Source organism: Typopeltis vanoorti, chromosome 11 (assembly GCF_054136105.1).
Source record: "Typopeltis vanoorti isolate ZY-2024b chromosome 11, IOZ_Tvanoo_1.0, whole genome shotgun sequence".
In the NCBI taxonomy this organism is placed as follows: Eukaryota; Metazoa; Arthropoda; class Arachnida; order Uropygi; family Thelyphonidae; genus Typopeltis; species Typopeltis vanoorti.
Window position 1 is genome coordinate 89464674 of NC_143559.1, and position 24341 is coordinate 89489014.

Consider the following 24341-nt stretch of genomic DNA (forward strand, 5'->3'; position numbering starts at 1 on the left):
ATCTCTATTCCTATTAGGATGTCGTCCTCATCTAACCATGTCTCACTTATTCCAATAATTTTTGGGTGCACAGACGCAATTAGTGCAACCATTTCATCTGCCTTGTTTCTTACACTTCTAGAATTTGTATATAAACTCAACAGCTCATTCCTGGATCTACTGCTAGTTCCACTGATAACACTCATTCGATGTGATCTCTCCATGCTCGACTGGGGCCATTTTCTTTCTGCTTATTCATTTTAGAACCCTTTTCAATTCCAGCTGTTTCCTCTTGATCTCAGGTCATCCCATTCGTTTCCTGTCTGCACATGCTCTCACATCCTCTTGGAGCATCCACCTTTCTCGCTGTGTACCCCTGTCCATCCTGAGCCTCCCCGTTTCCTTGTTCATCTTGCACGCCCATTCTCTCATTTTCCATACTCATGCCACTTACTTCCTCATTTATAACCACCTCTTCAATCTCTCATGTCGTACTTTCCAGCTCTTCCACATCACTTCCCACTTGATCTGATCCATTCTCTATACTCACTTCTCTACCTTCAAGCAACAGCCTCTCCAAATGACTCGCACCATAATCACTCAAATGCAGTCTATCGCTCCCATGCAGTTCACATCGTCCTTCAAACTCATTTCACACATTAACAAATTGTACTCCCATCTCCATACATTTCAGCCAACATACCATTCATAATCCTTGCTCTCCACCTCATCTCACCACAGTCATACCTAGGCAACACGTTTACTACCCTTCCTGTCACACTGTTCTCTTTTATCCATCTAAACAGCCTCCTGATATCCATTCTGACATGCTCTTTGTCCTCTGTCAAGTCATTCGTATCTATTAAAACCATCAGCTCCTTCACTTGCTCCTCCTCATATCCAATGCCTCAATCACTTTACTCATTTTACCACCTGGAAAACATACCTTGTGCATCCTCTCATCCAGCATACCTTTAATAATGGAGTCGCCATACAATGCCACTCGTTCGTCTTTCGTTAACTCTTTCATACCTACTCGATTTGTTTTAATCGTTTTCACCCGAATTTTCTTAATTTCATTCCGCATCCATTTCATCTCTTGCCTCATCCAACCCAATTCATCTTTCGAATCTCGCGTCATCAATCTTTCTAATTTTTGAACTCTCGACTCCCACTTCACACTTTCACTTTCATTCATCCTTTTGAGTTTCTGTACTTTCGGTCCATGCATCCAATTTTCACTTTCATTCATTCTTTCCATTTTTCCCACTTTCAATCCTTTTGGCATGCTATTTACGGTTTCTTTCGTTCTCTCAATTTTGTTTCCACCACCACATTCACCTCGCTTTCGTTCTTTTTACCATCCATTACGGTTTTCAAATCGCTCGTTTTCTTTTTCAATGCTTTCTTAACAAATTTTCACCTTTCTTTCACACCATGCTTCTCTTTCGAACGAGCACGCATTCTTTCTGCGACACTCTCACTATTAACACTTTCTGTCATCAAATTCATATTAGCACTCATCAATTACTCGTTCGGCTCACACTTCGCACAACCTCCTTCCATCAGTCCCAAACGTCTACAAACCATGTATGCAATCAAAAGAATACATATAGCACACCTCGCACTTCACGAAACGACTGAAGTCTAAGTTAAAATCATGCACTGATAAAGTTGCCGCCATCTTTCCTCTGCCAGTTACTACTCTAAGGGCCAAAAACAACGAATTTGTAATCAAGTTTAAGCAAAATATCCCACACACTAATAATACTAGTAGCACACAACTTTTATAGCAGCTCTTACTCAAACAATCACTCATATACAATTAATTATTTCAAGAATAACTTATCTGAATCCGGAGCACTTCTTACACACTGCCGCTAATGTTGCCTCATGAGCACCCTCTTTCTTGATTGATTTGGCCAGGGAGTAGCTATAATAAGAAGTATCCTTATTGATTATTCTTAGGGTGTTCAAGTATGCTTACATAAGATTTCTGCAAGCATACTTGAGAACAGGCTAAGAAAAATTGTGAAAGAGTAACTTTGAGAAGAACATGCTAAGTTCTTCCTCAATAAAGATTGAATTTTCACTTTAAGACAAATCAAATAATGTATAACTTTTAGGAATATAACAAGGATCTGTGTTTAAGGATAACAAGGTGCCAAGAAAAATACTGTTCAGGACGTTACAATTATATGGAGTTAATGGGACATTATATCCGAGAGTACATAGTTGATAATTGAGATGTAACTCAGCAGTTAGAATTGAAGGAGGTACAGAAAGATGTGTGTGCAAAAGCAGGTGTGAGAGAGGGATTCACACTATCATACTATTAATCAACATCAACATGGATCACATTATGAAGGAATGTTGCATTATTAAACCTCATAGTAAAATTTTACACATTAATCTCAGCTCTCTATTTTCTGTAGATGATGTTATACTCTTAATAAATCCAGTACAAGTCTGCAGATTCTTTAACCACGCTACTGGCCTAGATGTCTATAGACGTCAAGGTTATCATGGATGCGAAGTGCATATTAAAATCGTACTACCATTGATATTACATTGACATATACGATGGATACGAAGTGTATGAGGATGCTTATTTGATCCATAATTCATTCTGTTAACCATAAGGTGGTTAACAGAATGAATCCTTTTTTGCCATAGTTACACAATAATCAGCATTCATTTATAGTAAATTATGGAGACAACTACCATGTTAAAGTAATATCATTTTAATTTAGTATAAACCAAGATAATTGAAGGAATTATGAAAGAATATTTAGACCTTGATATTAAGGCCATTACAGTCTGCACAGTATGACAAAGTATCACTAAGACTATTACACTTTTTTTATCTAATCTTTGTCTTTATTTAGCTTTATTTTATCCTCCTACATGTTTTGCCAATCTTTTTCTATTGGCATCCTCAGGGAATACAAACTAGTAAGCTAAAATGAAGGCTACAGACCTAGGTTATAACTGATGGTTCTAATTCATACAAAAAATTGGTACTGTGCGTGTCTCATTAACGTGATTTATTCGTTATGGCTCATGACGTAATTGTTATGAAAGTTCATTTCTTTGATGTTTAATGATCTGATAAAAGTTTTCCAAATTTCTGGTAAAATTAGACCTTGATTCTTGTTTAGGTTTTCAGTTTTACGGGCGACTTTAGCTGCTTCTTTAAAGGTTCTTGAATGGTAGTTATCTTCTATGTATGGCATAAGGCTCTTATCCCACTCAATGTGATGGTTAGTAGAGGCAAAGTGGCATGAAAGGCCTGAAATGTCTTGTCTGTTATTTCTGACATATCCTATGTGTTCCTTCTTTCTCGTTTCAAAGCTTCTAGAGGTCTGACCTACGTAACTAATACCACATGAGCAAGGTATATTATATACTCCAGAGTACTTGTGGAATGGGTGAGGATCTTTCGGTGATCTTAAAAATTTCCGAATAGTGTTGATTGGTTTGAATGCCACTCTGATCTTATGTGGTTTTAAAAGGTTAGCTAATTTTTTAGAAAGGTTGCTGACAAAAGGAATCATAATTGTACTGATGTATTGGACGTCATCACGTTGTCGATGTGGTATATCAGTAAAGAGAATCTTGTTGTAGAGTCTTTTTGGGTAACCATTTAAAGAAAATTCTCTGGATATTGTGGTTATTTCCGTTAGTAGGTCATCCTTGTCTGTCGTATACTGTATAGCTCTTTTCTTGAGACTATGGATAATGCTAAGTTTCTGAGCTATGTGATGAGCTGAGTTGAAATGGAGGTAACGTCCAGTATTTGTAGGTTTTCTGTATACAGATAGGTTGATACTATTATTGCATTGTTTCTTTATTAAAATGTCAAGGAAAGGCAGTTTTTTATCTTTTTCCATTTCTAATGTGAATTTGATGGTATTGTGGAAACTATTGATTTGATTGAGGTAATTCATTAGTTCTTCTTTCGTATGATCCCAAATGATAAAGATGTCATCTACATATCTGTACCAAATTTTCGGTTTTGGAATGATCTGGGTTAAGATTTTTTTCTCTAGATCTTCCATGAATAAGTCAACACAAGGAGGTGAGAGGGGGCTACCCATAGCTAATCCAGTGAGTTGTTTGTAGATAGTTTTTTGCCAAATAAAATAGTTAGAAGTTAAACAGTGATTGAACAAAGTAGTGATGTTTCTTGGGAACAAGTTGTCTAAGATGTTGATGACTTCAACCACTGGAATGTTAGTAAACAGAGATGTAATGTCCAGTATTGCTAGTATATCCTCTTCAAAAATAGGGATGTTTTTTATTTTATCTATAAAATGTTTTGAGTTTTTAATATAAGTATCTGAGACGTGAATGTGTTGTTGTAAAATCTTCGCAAGATACTTGGACAGTTGGTAAGTGGGAGAATAGATTCCATCAACTATTGGACGTAATGGTATACCTTCTTTATGAATTTTTGGAAGGCCATACAATCTAGGAGTAAGTACCACATGAGCAAGGTATATTATATACTCCAGAGTACTTGTAGAATGGGTGAGGATCTTTCGGTGATCTTAAAAATTTCCGAATAGTGTTGATTGGTTTGAATGCCAAATCTATGCACCCACTTACTCCTAGATTGTATGGCCTTCCAAAAATTCATAAAGAAGGTATACCATTACGTTCAATAGTTGATGGAATCTATTCTCCCACTTACCAACTGTCCTAGTATCTTGCGAAGATTTTACAACAACACATTCACGTCTTGGATACTTATATTAAAAACTCAAAACATTTTATAGATAAAATAAAAAACATCCCTATTTTTGAAGAGGATATACTAGCAAGCCTGGACATTACATCTCTGTTTACTAACATTCCAGTGGTTGAAGTCATCAACATCTTAGACAACTTGTTCCAAAGAAACATCACTACTTTGTTCAATCACTGTTTAACTTCTATTTTATTTGGCAAAAAATGATCTACAAACAACTCACTGGATTAGCTATGGGTAGCCCCCTCTCACCTCCTTGTGCTGACTTATTCATGGAAAATCTAGAGAAAAAAATCTTAACCCAGATCATTCCAAAACCGAAAATTTGGTACAGATATGTAGATGACATCTTTATCATTTGGGATCATACGAAAGAAGAACTAATGAATTACCTCAACCAAATCAATAGTTTCCACAATACCATCAAATTCACATTAGAAATGGAAAAAGATAAAAAACTGCCTTTCCTTGACATTTTAATAAAGAAACAATGCAATAATAGTATCAACCTATCTGTATACAGAAAACCTACAAATACTGGACGTTACCTCCATTTCAAATCAGCTCATCACATAGCTCAGAAACTTAGCATTATCCATAGTCTCAAGAAAAGAGCTATACAGTATACGACAGACAAGGATGACCTACTAATGGAATTAACCATAATATCCCGAGAATTTTCTTTAAATGGTTACCCAAAAAGACTCTACAACAAGATTCTCTTTACTGATATACCACATCGACAACGTGATGACGTCCAACACATCAGTACAATTACGATTCCTTTTGTCAGCAACCTTTCTAAAAAATTAGCTAACCTTTTAAAACCACATAAGATCAGAGTGGCATTCAAACCAATCAACACTATTCGGAAATTTTTAAGATCACCGAAAGATCCTCACCCATTCTACAAGTACTCTGGAGTATATAATATACCTTGCTCATGTGGTATTAGTTACGTAGGTCAGACCTCTAGAAGCTTTGAAACGAGAAAGAAGGAACACATAGGATATGTCAGAAATAACAGACAAGACATTTCAGGCCTTTCATGCCACTTTGCCTCTACTAACCATCACATTGAGTGGGATAAGAGCCTTATGCCATACATAGAAGATAACTACCATTCAAGAACCTTTAAAGAAGCAGCTACGGTCATCCGTAAAACTGAAAACCTAAACAAGAATCAAGGTCTAATTTTACCAGAAATTTGGAAAACTTTTATCAGATCATTAAACATCAAAGAAATGAACTTTCATAACAATTACGTCATGAGCCATAACGAATAAATCACGTTAACGAGACACGCACATTGTCACGCACAATACCAATTTTTTGTATGAATTAGAACCATCAGTTATAACCTAGTCTGTAACCTTCATTTTAGCTTACTAGTTTGTATTCTCTGAGGATGCCAATAGAAAAAGATTGGCAAAACATGTAGGAGGATAAAATAAAGCTACTTGACAAAGATTAGATAAAAAAAGTGTAATAGTTTTATGAATAATTGTCAAGAAAAAATTCAACATAAAGTATCACTAATTTTAGTCAACCATTAACACTACCATCTTCATACCTCGTGATGGTGAGAACTACATCAAAGCTAGGGTTCTATTATTTATATGGCTAGAAATCCTTGTATATAAGCTTATACATTGGTTAGATATAGCTTCTAATTTTTTAGGAAAAATGACAACATAAACTAGATTATTAATTATAAAAACATTAATTAATACTACCCATATAATTAAGCAAAGTTACATTGCCATCTTCAGGGATCACAAAACGATGAAATATGCATGCAAGCACTCATATTTAGCAAATCAGGCTAAATGGTGCCCCTAGTGGGCTAAATTGGGTTATCTTGGCCGTTGGACTGATGATCTTGGAATGTACGTTTCCCAAATTTGGAGCATTATCATGCACCCAAATTTGTTGAGGTTTGGAAAGTTTTTCAAAGGCTGTGGCAGATTCAAGGAATAGTCTTTCGTACTTGTACTTGCAGCAGTCTAATAAAGTGGCCTTCTTCCAGCGTATTCTGTGGTGGGTGTCCAAAGTATGGTCAGCAAGTCCTGAGTGGCTGTATTGGTGGAACTGGATGTAGTTCTTGTGTTCGGATATCCTGATATTGACTGTCCTGTCTGTTTGGCTGTAGTAGGACAGTTTGCAACTGCAAGTGACTGGATATACTCCAGGTTGGTCTAGGGGAAGTGGCTTTTTTGATGGAGGAGCAGATGAGAGATGCCAATTTCATATGTAGTTTGTAACTGGTTGTGAGGTCATATTTCCTTTTCTTAATTTTTCATATGTAATCCTGAATATGGAATGGTGATAGATTTAGAGTAAAATCTGCCTTGAAAGGGGGGGGGGGAGTTGTGGTTACCCGGTTTTAATATTTTTTGGATTTTTTTAGGGTTGTTGTAGCCATTGGCTAGGAGGGTGTTAAGGATATTGTCAAGTTCAGTAGTTAGGGCATTGTTATCTGAACTGATTAATTTTGCCCTGTTATATAGGGTTTTTATAATCCCATATTGTTGGGAGGTGGGGTGTTGTGACTGCTGGTGAATGTATCTACCTGTATGTGTAGGTTTTCTGTAAACGGAGAAAGCCAGGGATCCAACAGGCTGGTGTGTAATCAGAGTGTCTAGGAAAGTTAGACTGCTTTTTTCCTTTTCCAAGGTAAACTGGATTCTGGAGTATTGATTGTTTAACCCGGTGCTGGTGAGGTGGGAAAATGTAACAAAAGTGATAAGGTGGGTCCCACAGACCCACCCAAATAATGTAGTGTATTATAGAAATCCATATCTTTTTAATCAATATTAGTGGAGTCTTCCTCTGAAGATTCTTCCTCACAGCTTGTTCTGTATCAGACTCATGGTTACTGACTAATTCTAAATCAATTTCACTATCATTATCTCCGCTAAATGGCTCCTTGTCTGTCAAAGTTCATCTATAATTGATATAACCTCTGTTCTTACTGCTCATAACTCATCTGGTAAAAAAAAAAGATATTATTCTCAAAATACCCTCTAATTATTTACGAAAATGTATTTGCTTATAGTTGGTATGTAAAAATATAGAAGGCACAGCAGTAACAATAATATTTTAGTAGAATATATATGAAAACAACTTGCGTTTCAGAATTAAATATAGTCACACTTTTGGTAAGGTGTGGTCTAGTGGACCCCAGCACAATTTACATCTCTGCACATTAAACTTGCTTGCATGCAACAGCCTGTAATCTATGGCAGTGTTTCCCAACCTTTTTGATGTCACAGATCCTCTGTAGCGAATGTTACTTCACTGTAGCCCTCATAAAATCTAAAATGGAAATTTTTTATATTTTACATATCATAAAGATGAAGTAATAAATTACAATTTTACAACACTAAATGTGTCATTTATGACACTGCAATACTGTTATAAATGGAGATATTTGGAAGAATATGAACATATCAATTAGGCCAGGTGTGAACAACAGTGTAAGCAACGTGATAAGATAAAGTTTAATTAAAATAAACTATCCCGCAGGCCCCCTTTGAATTACTCGCAGACCCCCAGGAGTCCGCAGATCAAAGTTTGGGAAACACTGATCTATGGCATCGAGTAGCAGGTTACGGGAGGGGAAGTTATACTGAGGCATGACTCGCTGCCATGCGTTGTTAAATAGTTAGTCAATTTAAAATCTTTTGGGTCTGTGACACCCCATCTTACTAATGCCTGGTTAAGTGTGTTGTGAAATTGTGGAGTGTATCCAAGCCATGCAGCCAAATGGAGAACACATCATTCACATAGCTTAGCCAGACAGTGGGTTTATGTACGGCAGAGTTTAAGGCTATTTTCTTCAAAAGTCTCCATAAAGAAGTTGGCCATGGATGGAGAAAGTGGACAGCCCATGGCTGTCCCCCCTCTGTCTGTTTGTAGAATTTTCCTTGCCAAACAAAATAGCCTGAGTTCATAGTAAGCTGTCTATGAATACATATGTATACCGGCTTTAAAGTGGGCTGAGTTTTTATGTGTAAAGGTGTGTTGCCAGTATTGCCAATTTTGCCCGCTATAGGGCACCGCTATAGGACTGACTTCTGTTGCCTTTATTCATCCTTATTTGCTTAGTGTTCATGCTTGCATGCACAAATCATTGTTTTGTGATCTTGAAGATGGCAATGTAACATTGCCGAAATATGGATAGTTAATAATTAAAGTTTTTATAATTAATAATCTAGTTTATATTGGCATTTCCTAAAAAATTAGAAGCCATGTCTAACCAATTTATAAGCTTATTTTCAAGAATTACAATCATCCATGGAGATTCCATTGCATGCAAGTCTTTTCAGTATGGCAAGTTAAATCTGAAGATATCCAGACAACTGAATTGATTAGCCTTTTTAAACTGCTGCTGGGATAATAATGTAATCCTGAATTGTGTAAAATTAAAACACCGATTTATGTCACCATAGGTTCTGCGCATTTACAGGCTCACTAGCATTGTCTTCTACAGGAGCAGATTGCTACCACCTATGTTCTCCTGGCCAACAACAGTGAAGCTATTCTTACACTAGAGGTAGAGCTTGCCACTATGCTGAATGTCGACCTTTGGATGATTCTTTCTGACATCTCGAATGCTTCAGTAGAAAAAAAGTTCAAAGAATACAATGCCAGCACATCAAAGAATTTAAAATCCTTGCCAACCATATTGCCAACAACATCAGGCTGGATGTAGCCAGTGTTCTCACCGAAGCCTAAAATAAAAACTCAGCTTCCAAATCTCAACTACCTCCTAACATAGTAATATCCCTATCATCCCTTAAGCTGCAGCCTGAAGCAGTTAGCTCATTCGTGCATGGCCACAACTTTGCAATTGCACCTAAAAAGATCCCTTCAGAAGACATAATGATACAAGTAGAACAAGGTATCTTCAGCCTTCCCAACCATGTTGCCAACAATATCAGACTGGATGTAGCCAGTGTTCTCACCGAAGCCAAATTACCAAAAAGCAACCTATCAAAAAAAAAAAAAAAATTGAAGCTCTGCAAGAAATGAAAATCAACAAAAAAATAGTAATTACCAAAGCAGATAAGGGAAATGCCAATGTCATTTTAAACCAATTAGATTATATAGGTAAGCTTGGCTCTTTTCTTTTAGATCGTTCTACTTACCTCCCTATAGAATATGATCCCACAGCATACAAATCAGAACACTCCATATGCTCCTTAAGAAGGTTACCTCTTGGCCTGTTGAAGTGGCAGACAGACAAACAAACCTTGTTGCTATCGAAATGCTTAGAATATCTGAAACAATTTGAATGGAATTGTTGATAGGAAGTTAATAATAACATAACTTTCTTGTAGTACTATCACAGTATCCTGTACCCTCCTTGAGAGTATTTATTATGAATTTAATGAAGACAATTCTCTCTTGCTTGGTTTTGAGAGTAGAGTGGTGGAACCAGCTTTCATCACCAAAGGTGGTGAAGAAAGCAGAAAAAATTATTAATAGGAAGTTAGTACAACATAACAAATTTATGTTGTCACAATCATAGTATTCTATATACCCGTTAAGAGTACATATCAGGAATTGGATGATGATGATAATAATGCTCTTTTGTCTGGTTTTGAGATTAGAGTAGTGAATCCAGCTTTCACTGACAGCAACAGGGTTCAGCAGGAAAGAATTATTCTTGTCAGCATGTATTGAAGAAACTGCAATGATGCATGTTCATTAATCAGTAAAGAAAGGATTGCAGATCCAAAGTTACCACCTCTGTGGCATTATTTCCTGTGTTAAGATGGGTGCAGTTTCCCTTATTGTGCCATCTGCTGAACTTTCAATGAGCAGATAGCTTCTGCACATTCTTTTGTTACAATAAGGATACATACAGATTTCTTTTTAAAATGTTTTGTCTATGAACGATGCTACTGGCATCTGTGCAGGCATCTTTCAACATATGACAGAGTTGCCTGTAAATGTCTGCTGAATTGTTTTCCTTCACTAGGAATTCATTCACATCATATTGGCAATATGTCATTGGCAGCCACTTTGATCAAGCCTCCACAGCTCATTTGGTATCTATCATGTCCTTTTGATGAAAGACTCAGATTTGAATCCTGGCTAGGATCTGAAGAAGCTTTATGAGACCAGCTAACTCATCTTAAGATGTTGGCCAGTCTCATTCAAAGGTGCAGGGCCTCCCCCTTCCCTGGAAACTTTTTTTTTTTTATCATAGAAAACAGACTAGCCATTCAGAAGAACATATGCAGTTTACAGACATAACATACTTAGTTCAGCCATAATTTCAAACAACCACTATTTTGTTAGTGAATTGTGGAGATACAAAATGCACATGTTTTGTTGCACTGTAATTATATTATTTAAATTAAGGGATATTACATCCCATATTGTTTCACAGCCAAATAAGAAACTCAAAGAGTTTCATGCTGAATATAGAAACTATATAAAGTTCGACGAGTCCAAGTGTAAGCAAATACCTGGAAAGTGCAGCACATAACCCATTTGGTAGTGCAACACAGGGCAACTCATAGTGAGGGTGGAGCAAGCTCTGATCACTGTTCTTAGTATTTTCCCATATGTAGTTTATATATGCATGCATTTTTTAAATATTTGGCTTAGTTGATGTATAATGTGATTACAAATATTATTTGTGGTATAACTCATAGCACTAAGCCTAAAATTATGGTTGAATGCAAAAACTTGTCTGTTGGAATAAGGTAATGGTTTTATGCTAGTTAAGCATTTTATGCAGTGTTAATTTCAAATCTGCTATGTATATGTTACACATTATAGCATGAAACATTATCTTGCTAGTAGATGTAAAGGCATCATAAAATTGTCAGTATAAGTAGTATAGAACTATTTAAAATGTCAGTGTAAAATTCGATGCAGCGGAAGTTCCTTTAATGTAGCATCGAATTTTACAGAGGTTGTTCATATTGAAGTGGTTATGCCCCAAGCCAAAGGAATTATGGAGGATTATGTATGTGAAAGCGAACAATGGATTGAAGGTCACGGCTGCTGACATCATAACATTTTTAGGATATTTGGGGTCTCCGACCCTGAAACAAGGAACTCTGGCCACCCTGAAGTGAAGGTCACGCCGACTGCCGTCAGTGTGCACGTGGGACATTTGGGGGTCTTCGATCCTAAAACAGGGACCTGAAAAAAGTAGTATATAGGGGGCCTTGGATGGAAGGCTCTCTCGTTCTTGCAATCGTCTTGGGACAGTTCACAGACCTGACTAGAGTTCGTCGGAATGCATCCGTGGTTACAGGGAGCGGCGGAGGAGCAGCAGGAATTTCCGCCACTAATTGCAGTTAGGAGTTCATTCAGTGCATCGGACATAGGGCGCCTTCAACTGCGATGAAGGCCTGCATAGAAGAACAAGTTGGACAGCCTGCAGAAACAGACTAGGATCGTAAGGATTTGAAGGAAAGTACATTTCGAAATGGTACTTGTGAGTACATTTTCCAGTATTATCGGTAAAGTGCGAAAGGAGAATTGTGATCTTCTGATTAGTGGATAGCAAAAATTAGGACTGAAGCATAGATATGAGATTAATTTTGGGGAGTTAATATAATGAAAGAGATATTGTAGGACATGAGGTTTTTCTCTCTATGTAAATCAGTGATTTTTCTTTGTTTAAGATTAAGAATTAAGATTAGATTAAGATTATGAGTGAGACTGTACAAAGTGTGTGGAATAGTGTATGTTTCAAGTTGCATTAAACATGTTTTGTTTGTTAAATGGAGACTTTGCCTGATCTTTACTTAATGCACTGTCTTGAAAAAATATTCGAACCTGTGAATAAGGTGAACTAAGGAATAGACACGATTGTAAATTAAGCCTTAGACAATTGGTAGAAATATATCCTACAGGTGTTATAGCTCATCTCCGATGTTTATTAATTAGGAAGTTAGGTGTCGCAGTCACAAATTGTCTAGTACTTAGGTCAATTCACTAACACATATAGGTGCATTGAGAGCTAACTGTGGGTAATAAGACAAGTGATATCATATGGGATAGGATAACCTTAAGAAAGTGTAAGAGTACAAGTAAAAGAATGTAATTAACAAGTAAGATTACAAGACGTAGTAGAAGCAAAAAATATTACAACTGCACAATCGAAGAGCACATTTTACATCAGTATAGTAATTATCATGAGTCCAAGTCATATTAAACAGTTCTACAGTTTATGGTCAGTTTTGATATCTCCTCCTTATTCACCAATATATTACACGAAGATACCTTAGACCTCGTCCAAGCCAGATTTCCTCCAAATATCTCAGTTGACAATGAACTCAGGCTGTTTTGTTTGGAAAGGAAAATTCTACAAACAGAAGGGACAGCCGTGGGTTCTCCACCACTGGCCAACTTTTTTATGGAAACCTTTGAAGAAAAAAGCCTTAAACTCTGCCACACAAATGCACTGTCTGGCTATGCTATGTGGATGATGTATTCTCTATTTGGCCGCATGGCCTGGATACACAACACATTTAAACAATCCACACCCCAGGATCCAGTTTACCTTGGAAAAGGGAAAACAACAGCAGTCTCCATTTCCTAGGCACTCTGATTACATGCCAACCAGATGGGTCCCTGGCTTTCTCTGTTTGCAGAAAACTTACACATACAGGTAGATACATTCACCAGCAATCACACCATCCCGCCTCCAACAATATGGGATTATAAAAATCCTATATAACAGGGCAAAAATTAATCAGTTCAAATAACAATGCCCTAACTACTGGACTTGACCATATCCTTAACACCTTCATAGCCAATGGCTACAACCCCAAAAAAGCATACATTCTAAGATCGTCAGATCTATGGCCAAAACCTAGGGGACACTGTTTAGGACTCTAGGACCGACTTCTGTTGCCTTTTTTCCATCTCATTTACATTGTATGAGTGCTTGAACTTATCATTGTTTTGTGATAGCTGAAGATGGTAATGTAACATTGCCGAAATAAAGTTAGTATTAAAGTTTTTATAATTAACAATCTAATTGACATTGTAATTTTTTCCTAAAAAATTAGAGCTTGACATTTTCTTTGAATTTCTATGTTGGGATTGATATTCTGGTAGGTTACATTTTTTTTCACACTTTTCAGGTGTGACAATTATTGAAAGTGTGCAGCATGACTAATTTCCCTTGTTAGACACTGCAGAGTTATGATATATTTCTTCAGCTGATGTTTGGTATTGGTTTTTTTATGGTACTTACTCGAGCAGTAATTTTACCTGCAGATACTTATGCTGTGTAACTCTATATGGAATATGCAAGCATTTATTGCATGCTGCACATGATGATATTAATCATTCAAGATTAGTGTCTTTATCCTTAAAGTTTTGTCTATTGCATGAATGCTATATTGATACTCTTCCAGGTTTGCAACATGTTTCCATTAGCATCATCAAATTCCTGATATATACCCTCAAGGAGTGTACAGGATATGATAGTACTACATGAAAAATTTACATTATTACTAACTTCCTATCTACACTTTTCCTTCAAATCAGTCTGTTAAATGTCAAGACTCCAATATTATCAGATCTTATATTTCTGTCTTCTAAGGCACTTTTTACTATATCAATTCACCTATATCTTGGTCTTCCTCTGGGTCTTTTTCCTGCCAACCTGGCAGAGAACACTTGTTTTGCTAATCTTTCTTCTCCCATTCTGCTTAAGTGACAATATCACCTGAGGTTAGCTCTGTTAATGCATTCCTGGATGCTGACAATATCAAATTCTTTCCTAATATCCTCGTTTTTAATATGATATTGCCATTGATGCCATCTGTTCATTCCCCTAATCTTTCTCAGGACTCTCATATCAGCGGTCTCTAGTCTTTGGTCAAGTGTTTTACTTCTAACTCAGCTCTCAGATCCATAAATTAAAATTGGTTTAAACACTGTCTCGTGTACAGCTAATTTAGTGTTTTGGCTAATTTCTCTCTTATTCCATATAAATTTATTCAGTTGACTTCCTACCATACCAGCTTTGTTGATTCTGTTGTCTATTTCCATATTTAATTTACCATCTTCACTAAAAATCGTGCCTAAGTAGCTGAAATGTTTTACTTGTTCTCCATTCACAATGCAGTTGATATTTTCAATGTTTCTGTCTATTTTCATTGTCTTTGTCTTTTTAATGCTGACCTTCACACCATATCTATTACAACAGTTATTCAGTTTAGTCAGGGAATCTTGCAGACTTGTAGCGGATTTATTTAGAAGTATAACATCATCCGCATAAAGCAAGGAGCTGAGATTAATACCTCCAATTTTGATATCAGGTTTAATACCACTTTCCTTCATAATGTGATCCATATAGGTACTGAATAGGAGAGGGGATAATGTACATCCTTGTCTAACACCAGATTTAACATTAAACCATCTTCTTGTACTTCAATTCTAACTGCTGACTTACTCAAATAAACACAACGTATGCTTGATATAATGCCCCATTAACACCATATAACTATAGTGTTTGGAATAGCTTCTCTCTTGGCACCTGTCATATGCCTTTTCCAGATCTACAAAACATAAATACAGATCTTTGTTATTATTATTATCATCATCATCTACGCCTCCATGGAGTCAAAAGACTCATCGTGGGAGGTCGTTTTTAGGAAACAGAAAGTTTATCATACCACTCCTTGAACCCATTGACCGTTCCTGCTCCAACCACTCTCTCAGGCAATGCATTCCAAGGTTCAGCCACCCTCCACACAAAGAAACCACTTCTCACCCTCTTGCGCAAAGCCTCCTTTTGTATCTTCGGGTGGCCCCTTGTTATCGCACCTTCCCGCCGTTCCACCAAGTGAAAGAACTCTCCAACGTCTACCCTGTAACTGCCTCTCAGCAGTTTAAAAGTCTTGATCATATCACCTTCTTTTTTCTATTCACCAAACTCTGCAGTTCACATTCCCTCAATCGATCCTCATAACTCATATTGTACAGTCCTGAAACCATCTTTGTTATCCACCTCTGTACCCTTTCCACAGTCAATTTATCTCCTTCAAATCCTGCGGACCAAATCTGAGAACAATAGTCTAAGTGTGGTCTGATCAGGGTCTTATACAACGGAACGATAACTCTTTTATCTCTGCATTTCAGCGTCCTTCTCAGTATTGCAGCAATCCTCTGAGTTATGCTCATCACCTTTGCAATATGCTCCCTGCATTTCGGTTTTCTATCAATCATCACCCCCAGGTGGTGATTGATAGAAAGTCGGGTGGCCCCTTGTTATCGCACCTTCCCGCCGTTCCACCAAGTGAAAGAACTCTCCAACGTCTACCCTGTAACTGCCTCTCAGCAGTTTAAAAGTCTTGATCATATCACCTTCTTTTTTCTATTCACCAAACTCTGCAGTTCACATTCCCTCAATCGATCCTCATAACTCATATTGTACAGTCCTGAAACCATCTTTGTTATCCACCTCTGTACCCTTTCCACAGTCAATTTATCTCCTTCAAATCCTGCGGACCAAATCTGAGAACAATAGTCTAAGTGTGGTCTGATCAGGGTCTTATACAACGGAACGATAACTCTTTTATCTCTGCATTTCAGCGTCCTTCTCAGTATTGCAGCAATCCTCTGAGTTATGCTCATCACCTTTGCAATATGCTCCCTGCATTTCGGTTTTCTATCAATCATCACCCCCAGGTCTCTTGTCTCCCCTACCTCCACCAGTACAGCTCCTTCAATCGAGTATGCATCCTCCCATCGATGGATCACAAACCTCAAGACTTTACATTTTGCTGCATCGAACCGACACCCCATTCATTTGCCCATCTGTCTAGTTTATTCATATCCTCTTGCAGGGCTGCCACATCTGCTCTATTACTGATAACCCTTCCCAGCTTCACATCATCCGTAAACAACTGAATGTCTGCTTGCAATCCATTGACAACATCATTGATATAAAGATTGAACAATACAGGTCCCAGTACCGAGTCCTGTGGAACCCCACTTGTAACCTTCTGCTTCCTTGATATTGCTCCACCATACACAGCTCTCCGATACCTATCAGTCAGCCAATCCTGAATCCATTTGACTAATGGACATTTAAACCCATGTGCTGCAACTTAAATATCAGCTTATCATGTGGCACCCTGTCAAATGCCTTTGCAAAATCCCCAAAAAAATGGCAGTATATGCCTTTCCCCTCATCAACTGCTCTTGTCACTTTATTATAAAAGGTAACCATATTACTAAAGCAAGAGCGCCCCTTAACAAATCCGTGTTGATTTTCACAGATAACATTACCCTCATCTGCCCAATGCTGTATATAGTCCCCCACTAATTTCTCCAAGACCTTAACAACTACTGATGACACACAAACAGGCCTATAATTAAGCGTTTCCAGTCTGCTACTGCCCTTATGCAACAGCACTATCTTACCTTCCTTCCATTCCCTGAGTACCTTTCCGACAGCGAGACTTTTATTGAAAAGCCAGGTCAACAGAGCTATCAGTTCTTTAGCACATTCTCTCAAAACCTGTGGTGAAATACCATCCAGTCCAACAGCTTTACTGGTATCCAGAGTAATCAATATTTGGAACACACTGTACTCTTGCACCTCTAAACCCTGAATCTTCCCTATCCCTCTAGTATGAAAACCTCCTCCAGGATGAAATACTCCAATAAAGTGCTCATTGAATAACTCCACTATGTCCTCTGCATCAGTCACTCTATTCCCATTTTTATCTTGCAATGCCATTCTTCCACAATCGTTTCTCTGCCTACTGGCCACATAGCTAAAAAATTATGCTGTATATATCTCTAAATCCTAGGGAAAAAATTCCCTAGGATTTAGAGATTGGCACTAAGATCCAAAGGAACTTAGTGCCAATCTCTTCTCATATTCCAGTTTTGCCTTCCTCGCCATTCTGGTCACTCTCCTGACCTGTATCTTATATTCTTTGTGTATCTGTCTTCCACCCTCTCTCCTTATATCTTTTCCATAATCTCTTTTTCAACTGCAGTTCCTGTTTGATATCGTTTGTCATCCACTTTACACCAAATTATGTCTGCGTCTTCACCCATGGAATACGGCTTACTATTGTTGCTGCTAACAAATAACCTTTCACAATTTCCCAAGCACTAATGATATCCTCGCCTTCCAATTCTGCCCTCCATGGAACTGCCCCTAGTTGATACCTAAGACTATTATAATCACCTGCCTTATAATTCCACATACGTTCCCTTTTCTTTGATACACTTGCATGTCTGTTCATCTTCCAAGTCAAAACAACATGGTCACTCTCTTCAACTGGTGTGAGAGATGTCATCTCACTTATTATCAGCTCTTCTGATGCTATGACCAAATCCAAAACTCTTGAACCTCTTGTTCCTCAAGAATTCCAGAAATTCTATCCCCTTCTTACTACTTGCATTTTCCTCTTCCCAGCTTATACTGCTGTAGTTGAAATCTCCCATAACAATCGTTCTTCTTGCACTTGCCAAGCTCAACTGCCTAAACATCTCCTGGTCCCCACCTTCTGTGCTCCCTGGTTTATAGCAACACCCCACTAAATATCCTATCTTGGCCACTTCTACCTCACACCATCACACCATATGCTTTCAAAACCATTTGTGTGACTGCCTTCCAAAGCCTCCACTCTTAGAGGACATAAGTCATCACTTATCATAAGCAGTACTCCATCACCATGTTCCCACGGTGAAAAATGCTGTACCCTGCCACTTCAATTCCGGTTATTATATCATCCTCCGTCAACCACGTCTCAGAGATCCCAATAATCTTTGGCCAGGTTGATGCTATCAGCGCCACCAATTCATCTCCTTTATTTCGGATACTCCTGGCATTAGTAGAGAGCATAAAAATGTCACTGCTTCTTTACCTATCATTGATCCCCCACTGGACTCATTGTTACCTGATGTCGCATCCCCCCCCCAAGCACCCATTCCCAGAAGAGGCCACCCCCTGCTACCATCCACCCTGGGAATTCTAGTTTCCCTGCATTGACACACTGACTCATTCAGAAAACAGCAATCTTTCCAGATGCCTTTCTCAGATCTCTCGCCACCAGATTTACACTGCCTCTCAAGTAATTTGTGCCCACCATCACAATCATTTCATCCATCCTTTTACTCCTCTTAATTGCCATAGTCACATTTTCTATCATCCCTCTAGGAAAAAACACACCTCTGGCATCCTGTTGCTCAGTTATCTGTCGTAAAGTGAAAATCTGATCCTGACAGCCTCTATTTGGCTTGAATCCAGCTTGTTCTTCACCAAGCTTCTCTTCCACAATCCTTCTCAACCGTTTCTCAAGTATATTTGCATATATCTTACCAGGAACAACACTCAGTAATGAAATGCCTCTGTAATTCTCACATTCAGTTTTATTTCCCTTTTTATATATGGGTACTATCAGAGTTCTACTCCAATCATCTGGAATTTGTCTCTCTGGCCAGGCCTTCTGAACTATGCAATGAAGCCTCTGTACGACTTTTATATCTCCATACTTGAGCATTTCTGGTCAGATATCATCTACTCCTGCTGCCTTTCCACATTTCATGCTTTTGATAGCTTTTTCTACTTCAAGTATGGATATGCATGCCTGGTCAGTGTTTTTTACCACTGTGTTGTCATCACTGCTTGTTTCATTTAGCAGTTTTTTGAAGTAATTACTCCATACTTCAAGGATATCTTTTTCTCCTGTTTTCATATCACCTTTATCACCTCTAATTCCTTTTACAGCACTCTTTTCTCCATTTCTGGGCTTTTTCAACAACCCTCCATGTTTCCATTAGTTGGTTTTGAAATACTCACCATTAAAAAGCAGATATCTAGCCAAAAATTTACATTGGATGGTCGCATCTCCCCCTGAAAGGAAAGTTCATCACTTTTTCATCCTGTTCATAGTTTGTATTGATAGTGCTACTACTGTTTCTGAACATGTTTTTTCTATATGGCCAGTGTGAGAAACCTTATCAGTCAGATTTGTTTGAATATATTTTTATCTTCTATAATCATAGAATATATATATATATATATACAAGTGAGTACATTAGATGACAGTTCAATGATTTAGGCTGCAAAAAGGTAAGAGTTAAGATGAGCAAAAGTTTTAAATATGATAAATAAAAATGCTTTCATCAGCACCTCTTAAATTCTTTGCACGTCTCATTTTTATTTTAAACTTGAAAAATTATTGATGTTTCATTTTTACTCATAGAATTTATGAATTTAACTCAGCTTATTTTTTTTTGCAGAGGATAGAAGAGGGACATCAACAGTTGAACTAGTGAAGAAAGAAGGGAATACCTTGGGTTTAACAGTTTCAGGTAACAGAATAAGTTAAAATCATATATACAAATTGTTTACTTCACATTAATTTGATCCCTTCCATAAAACAAGACGTTATACACATCCAAAAATAGTGTACCGTGCATTATAGCATACTAGGGCAACTTGATATGAACCCAGCTTCCTCTGTATGCCAGTACCATGAAGATATTTTACCCATGATCTTGAGTTGATCCACACTTGGATAAAATAAAGATGATATAAGAATATAATTTATTGTCAAGTATAATTTATTATCCTTGTAAATTTTCTTCTCATGCTTTGACAGGAATTTAACTTGGGTCTTTCTAATCAAAGGATCTAGCAGTTAATATTTTTTGCATCCTTGAAATAATTGAATCCTTAAGGGAATGTGTTATTCTGACAAACTAATGAGAATGTAACATGGTACGGTGAACTCTGTATTATCTGAACCTCAATTAACGGAGTACCTCCTATAACTGAATTACAAATTTCAGTCACCTAGATTCATCTTGTAAACAGACGACGTAAACTTGTGGTATCGATAAATTTAGTACATTTCTGTAAATGTATTTTCAATTCCTTATGATTTTCTTAATAAAATTTTATTTTCTCTAGCTTACTTTATTGTAAGAATACAGTATATATATATATATATATAATACATATAACATACAAAAGATGTGTTAATCAACTGTTTATGTTATCAGTAAGGTTTTTGGAGAGTCATAAGTTATATGTGGATTTTCGAACTGCATGGAGGGTCGGCACCCATAACCCTGCATTGTTCAAGGGTCAACTGTACTAATAAAATATAACCTCACACCACATTTAAATCGCATGTCAAATTAGCAACTTTTGTCCACTCTCTTAAGAACAAACCCCATCCTCTATCATATCTGGGAGTGAATGACGTTCCCTGTGACTGTGACTTAGCCTACTATGGACAGACATGACGATCTGTTAATGACTGCCTTGGAGAACATAAGAAATAAATTCATTACCATTATTATGGCAAGTGTAGACTGGCAGATCATGCTCTTTGGATACCCCTTAACTCAGAATTAGATGGAAGAAAAAAAAATATGCTATATAGAAATCATTATAGGTCTGAAAGTTATTTTTAGAGTCGACACCAATGACTATGAAGCATTCTCCTAACATTAACAAGTATGGCTGCATTAATTTGTCAGATTGTTATCCTAAGATCAAAACCATCTAATATGTTTTTCTTTATCCAGTGGCTTCAATTCCTGAACTGAATGAACACGGTATGGACTAAGCTTTAATTGTTAGGTGGCTCTCCATATACTGCCATATGATCTCTCTGTGCAGAGGTTTTCTAAAATTTTTTATTAGAGACAAAAAACAAACAGAAAACATTCACTCTTTGAAAGTGAATGTTGCACATCATGTACCACAGTCACTTTAGTCTCAGTGAAAATGGAAGGTCTTCTATGCTGCTGTTTGTCTGCAATTGATCCAGTTTCCTGAAATCATTTGATTAATCTCATAATTGTAGAATTTTGAGGAACAGTAGAGTCGGGATACATCTGACAAAACTCCTTTAGATTTGTGTAAGAACACAAAATAACAATATTTAATTTGAAAATAACATTCCAAAATAACAACTCATTGCTTCTGGGAAAGCATTTTGCTTTCCTCATAAACAAAACTATGCATTGGACACCCAACACATGATGGATAGATTATACGATAGTGTCCACTAGTCCTAAGGTGCCATCTATAAGGCAAAACAAATAATTAGAATTTAAACACTTTGATGCAGCTCAGCTTCAACTTTGATGTGTGTAACTTTTGGATCGCCCTGTACCAAAAAAAAAAGGGCTCCACAATTTTTGTGACAGACAATAAGCAATAAAAATTGAGTCATTTTTGTTACTAGTTAACAAGAGGGGAATAAACATATAAAAAATTAAACAAAAAGCATGAAAAAAAAATCATGAAAGTAAAAAAAAAAATAAAAAAAAATTAAAAAAATGCAGTCCTAGTATTTGTTGGGAAAACATTCGCTTCTTTCCTCCCCAAAAATCTCACTTTTATTATTATTATTATTATACAGGCACCTCCATGGAGCTCGAAGACTCATCACGGAAGACCCAAGTGCTGAAACATTTACCCTGCATCTATCCTATAAAATCCTTTAAGCAACTTGAATATTTCTATCATATCCTATCAGTAACTTGTGCAATCCACACACTATCTTCAATCTATCGTCATAGGGAACATTCCACTGGCCACTCACTATCTTGGTCATTCGCCTCTGAATATTCTCCACCGCTTTCTCGTCCCCAAGAAATCCACTGACCAGACTTGAGCACAGCAATGCAGATGCAGGCATATCAAGGCCTTATAAAGACTTCCTTATCTCTACATGTTAATGTGTTCTTCAATATCCAAGTAAACTTATGAACTACCTTAGTAATATGTCCTCTAAACTTCGACTTTCTGTCTACCAAATAAATGCAAATTAGAACAAATAGGGATGGATATGACACTGGTTAAATGGACAGATATAAAAGTTGAATATGGAGGGGCAGAATAGAGGCAAAAACAGGTGACTAGTGGTGTGCTGCAGGGTTCAGTGCTGGGACCATTGTTGTTTAATTTGTATATAAATGACATAGGAAATATTCAGTTGTTTGCTGATGATGCAAAATTAGGTTAACAGTTAATCAATGTGATGTGGAGAGCTTGCAGGATGATTTATATAGGCTGTCAGCATAGGCAAAAGTTAATGGGTGTCAGTTTAATGTCAAGAAATGTGAAGTTATTCATTTTGGGATAAATAGATTACAAACCATGTATCGCATTGATGGCACTGGAAATAGATGAAGCTAGAGATTTAGGGGTGGTGGTAGACAGAGAGCTAAAGAACACATTAACAAGTAAGTTGTTATTCCTCTTTATAAGGCCTTCATATATGCCCACATATGGATTACTGTACTCAAGTCTGGTTCTCTTTATTTCTTGGAGATGAAGAAGCGGTGGAGAGGATTCAGAGGTGAATGGTCTGTGGAATGTTCTCTATGAGGATAGATTGAAGGTGTGTGTTATGGATTGCAGAAGTTGGTTGATAGGAGAAAAAGAGAGGATATGATAGAGACATTTAAGTTGCTTAAAGGGTTTTATAGGATAGATGCAGGGGAAATGTTTAAGCACTTGGCTAGAGGGACCAGAACACAGGGTCATCCCTGGAAGTTGAATAAAGGCGTGGAGTGGGGGGGAGGTGTAAGGACGACTATTCATTTTTAGAATATAATTCTAAAAAGAATTATATTCTTTTAGCCACAAGTATTGTACAGAAAGCCAATTAGTTTTCTGTGCATTACTTGTAACATTTCTAATGTTACAATTAGGAAAGGTTACATGATGAACTATGACGAACTCAAGAGAATACTATCTTTGGTCTCATGGCATTAGTTACTGAATGGTGAACATCCATCTATTTCCTAGTTCAGTCTGGCATGAGCACTGTTATCAGCTGGTGGTAAACAGTGACATCCTTGACTGAGACCCATTTTGATGATAAAATCTAATACTCTTTGACCTTGATGTTCATCTTTCACATTCTGCTTGAGAAACTGTTGCACATTTCAGCTCGCAATACTATCCTATGGGCTGTTATATGCCTGCAACTGCTTATATCACTGCATTGATTTTTACGTAGTTACATAAAAGTCAATGTAGTGATACATTGCAACAGGCCAATAAATTCTTCATTCTTATCATGAGTTTTCTTTTCTACCCAATTACTGTTTGGATAATTTGAATCATGCACAATAATTACTCATTTAGTAGCCATCAAAGTAATTTTATGATGCATTTATTTGTCCACAACAAATGAATCGTCAGGTCTTTAACAACACCCAACCATATATTTCATGCTGTTAGCCTCCATTTGTCTAGCCAAGTCAACTTTCTATTTTCCATTCCCAGATATATGCTCGGAATACTAAAATTCAAAGTGTAGTCCAGCCCTTCAGCAGATTCTTAACCATGCTCGTTGACATTTGTATTAGTATTACATCTGCACACCCTAGCTGAACTTAACAGAATCTTAACATTTCTCCCAAGATGATCTAGTTTCCTTGACTTTGCATTAGGTCTCATTCCAGTAAATTATTTCTCTAGCATCTGATGTCAAATCCATTGAAGTGCAGGCTATTCCTCTTATACAATCTTTTCTACCATCAGTCTCACTCTATAAGTTCAAAAATTCACACCCATTTTTTCTTCATTGCTTGCACATTGAATCATTTGCTATCATAGGCTTCT

The 24341-nt window shown here is 37.1% G+C and overlaps 1 protein-coding gene across 1 annotated transcript in view; it reads left to right on the forward strand.

Moving 5' to 3' along the window:
• The window catches only part of LOC150101837 (glutamate receptor-interacting protein 1-like), a 369473-nt gene that overhangs the window by 43454 nt on the left and 301678 nt on the right, over positions 1-24341 (forward strand). The window contains exon 3 of the mRNA XM_090400065.1: positions 19988-20059. Within this exon, the coding sequence (XP_090256191.1) occupies positions 19988-20059 (72 nt within the window). The remainder of the gene's footprint in view (positions 1-19987; positions 20060-24341) is intronic.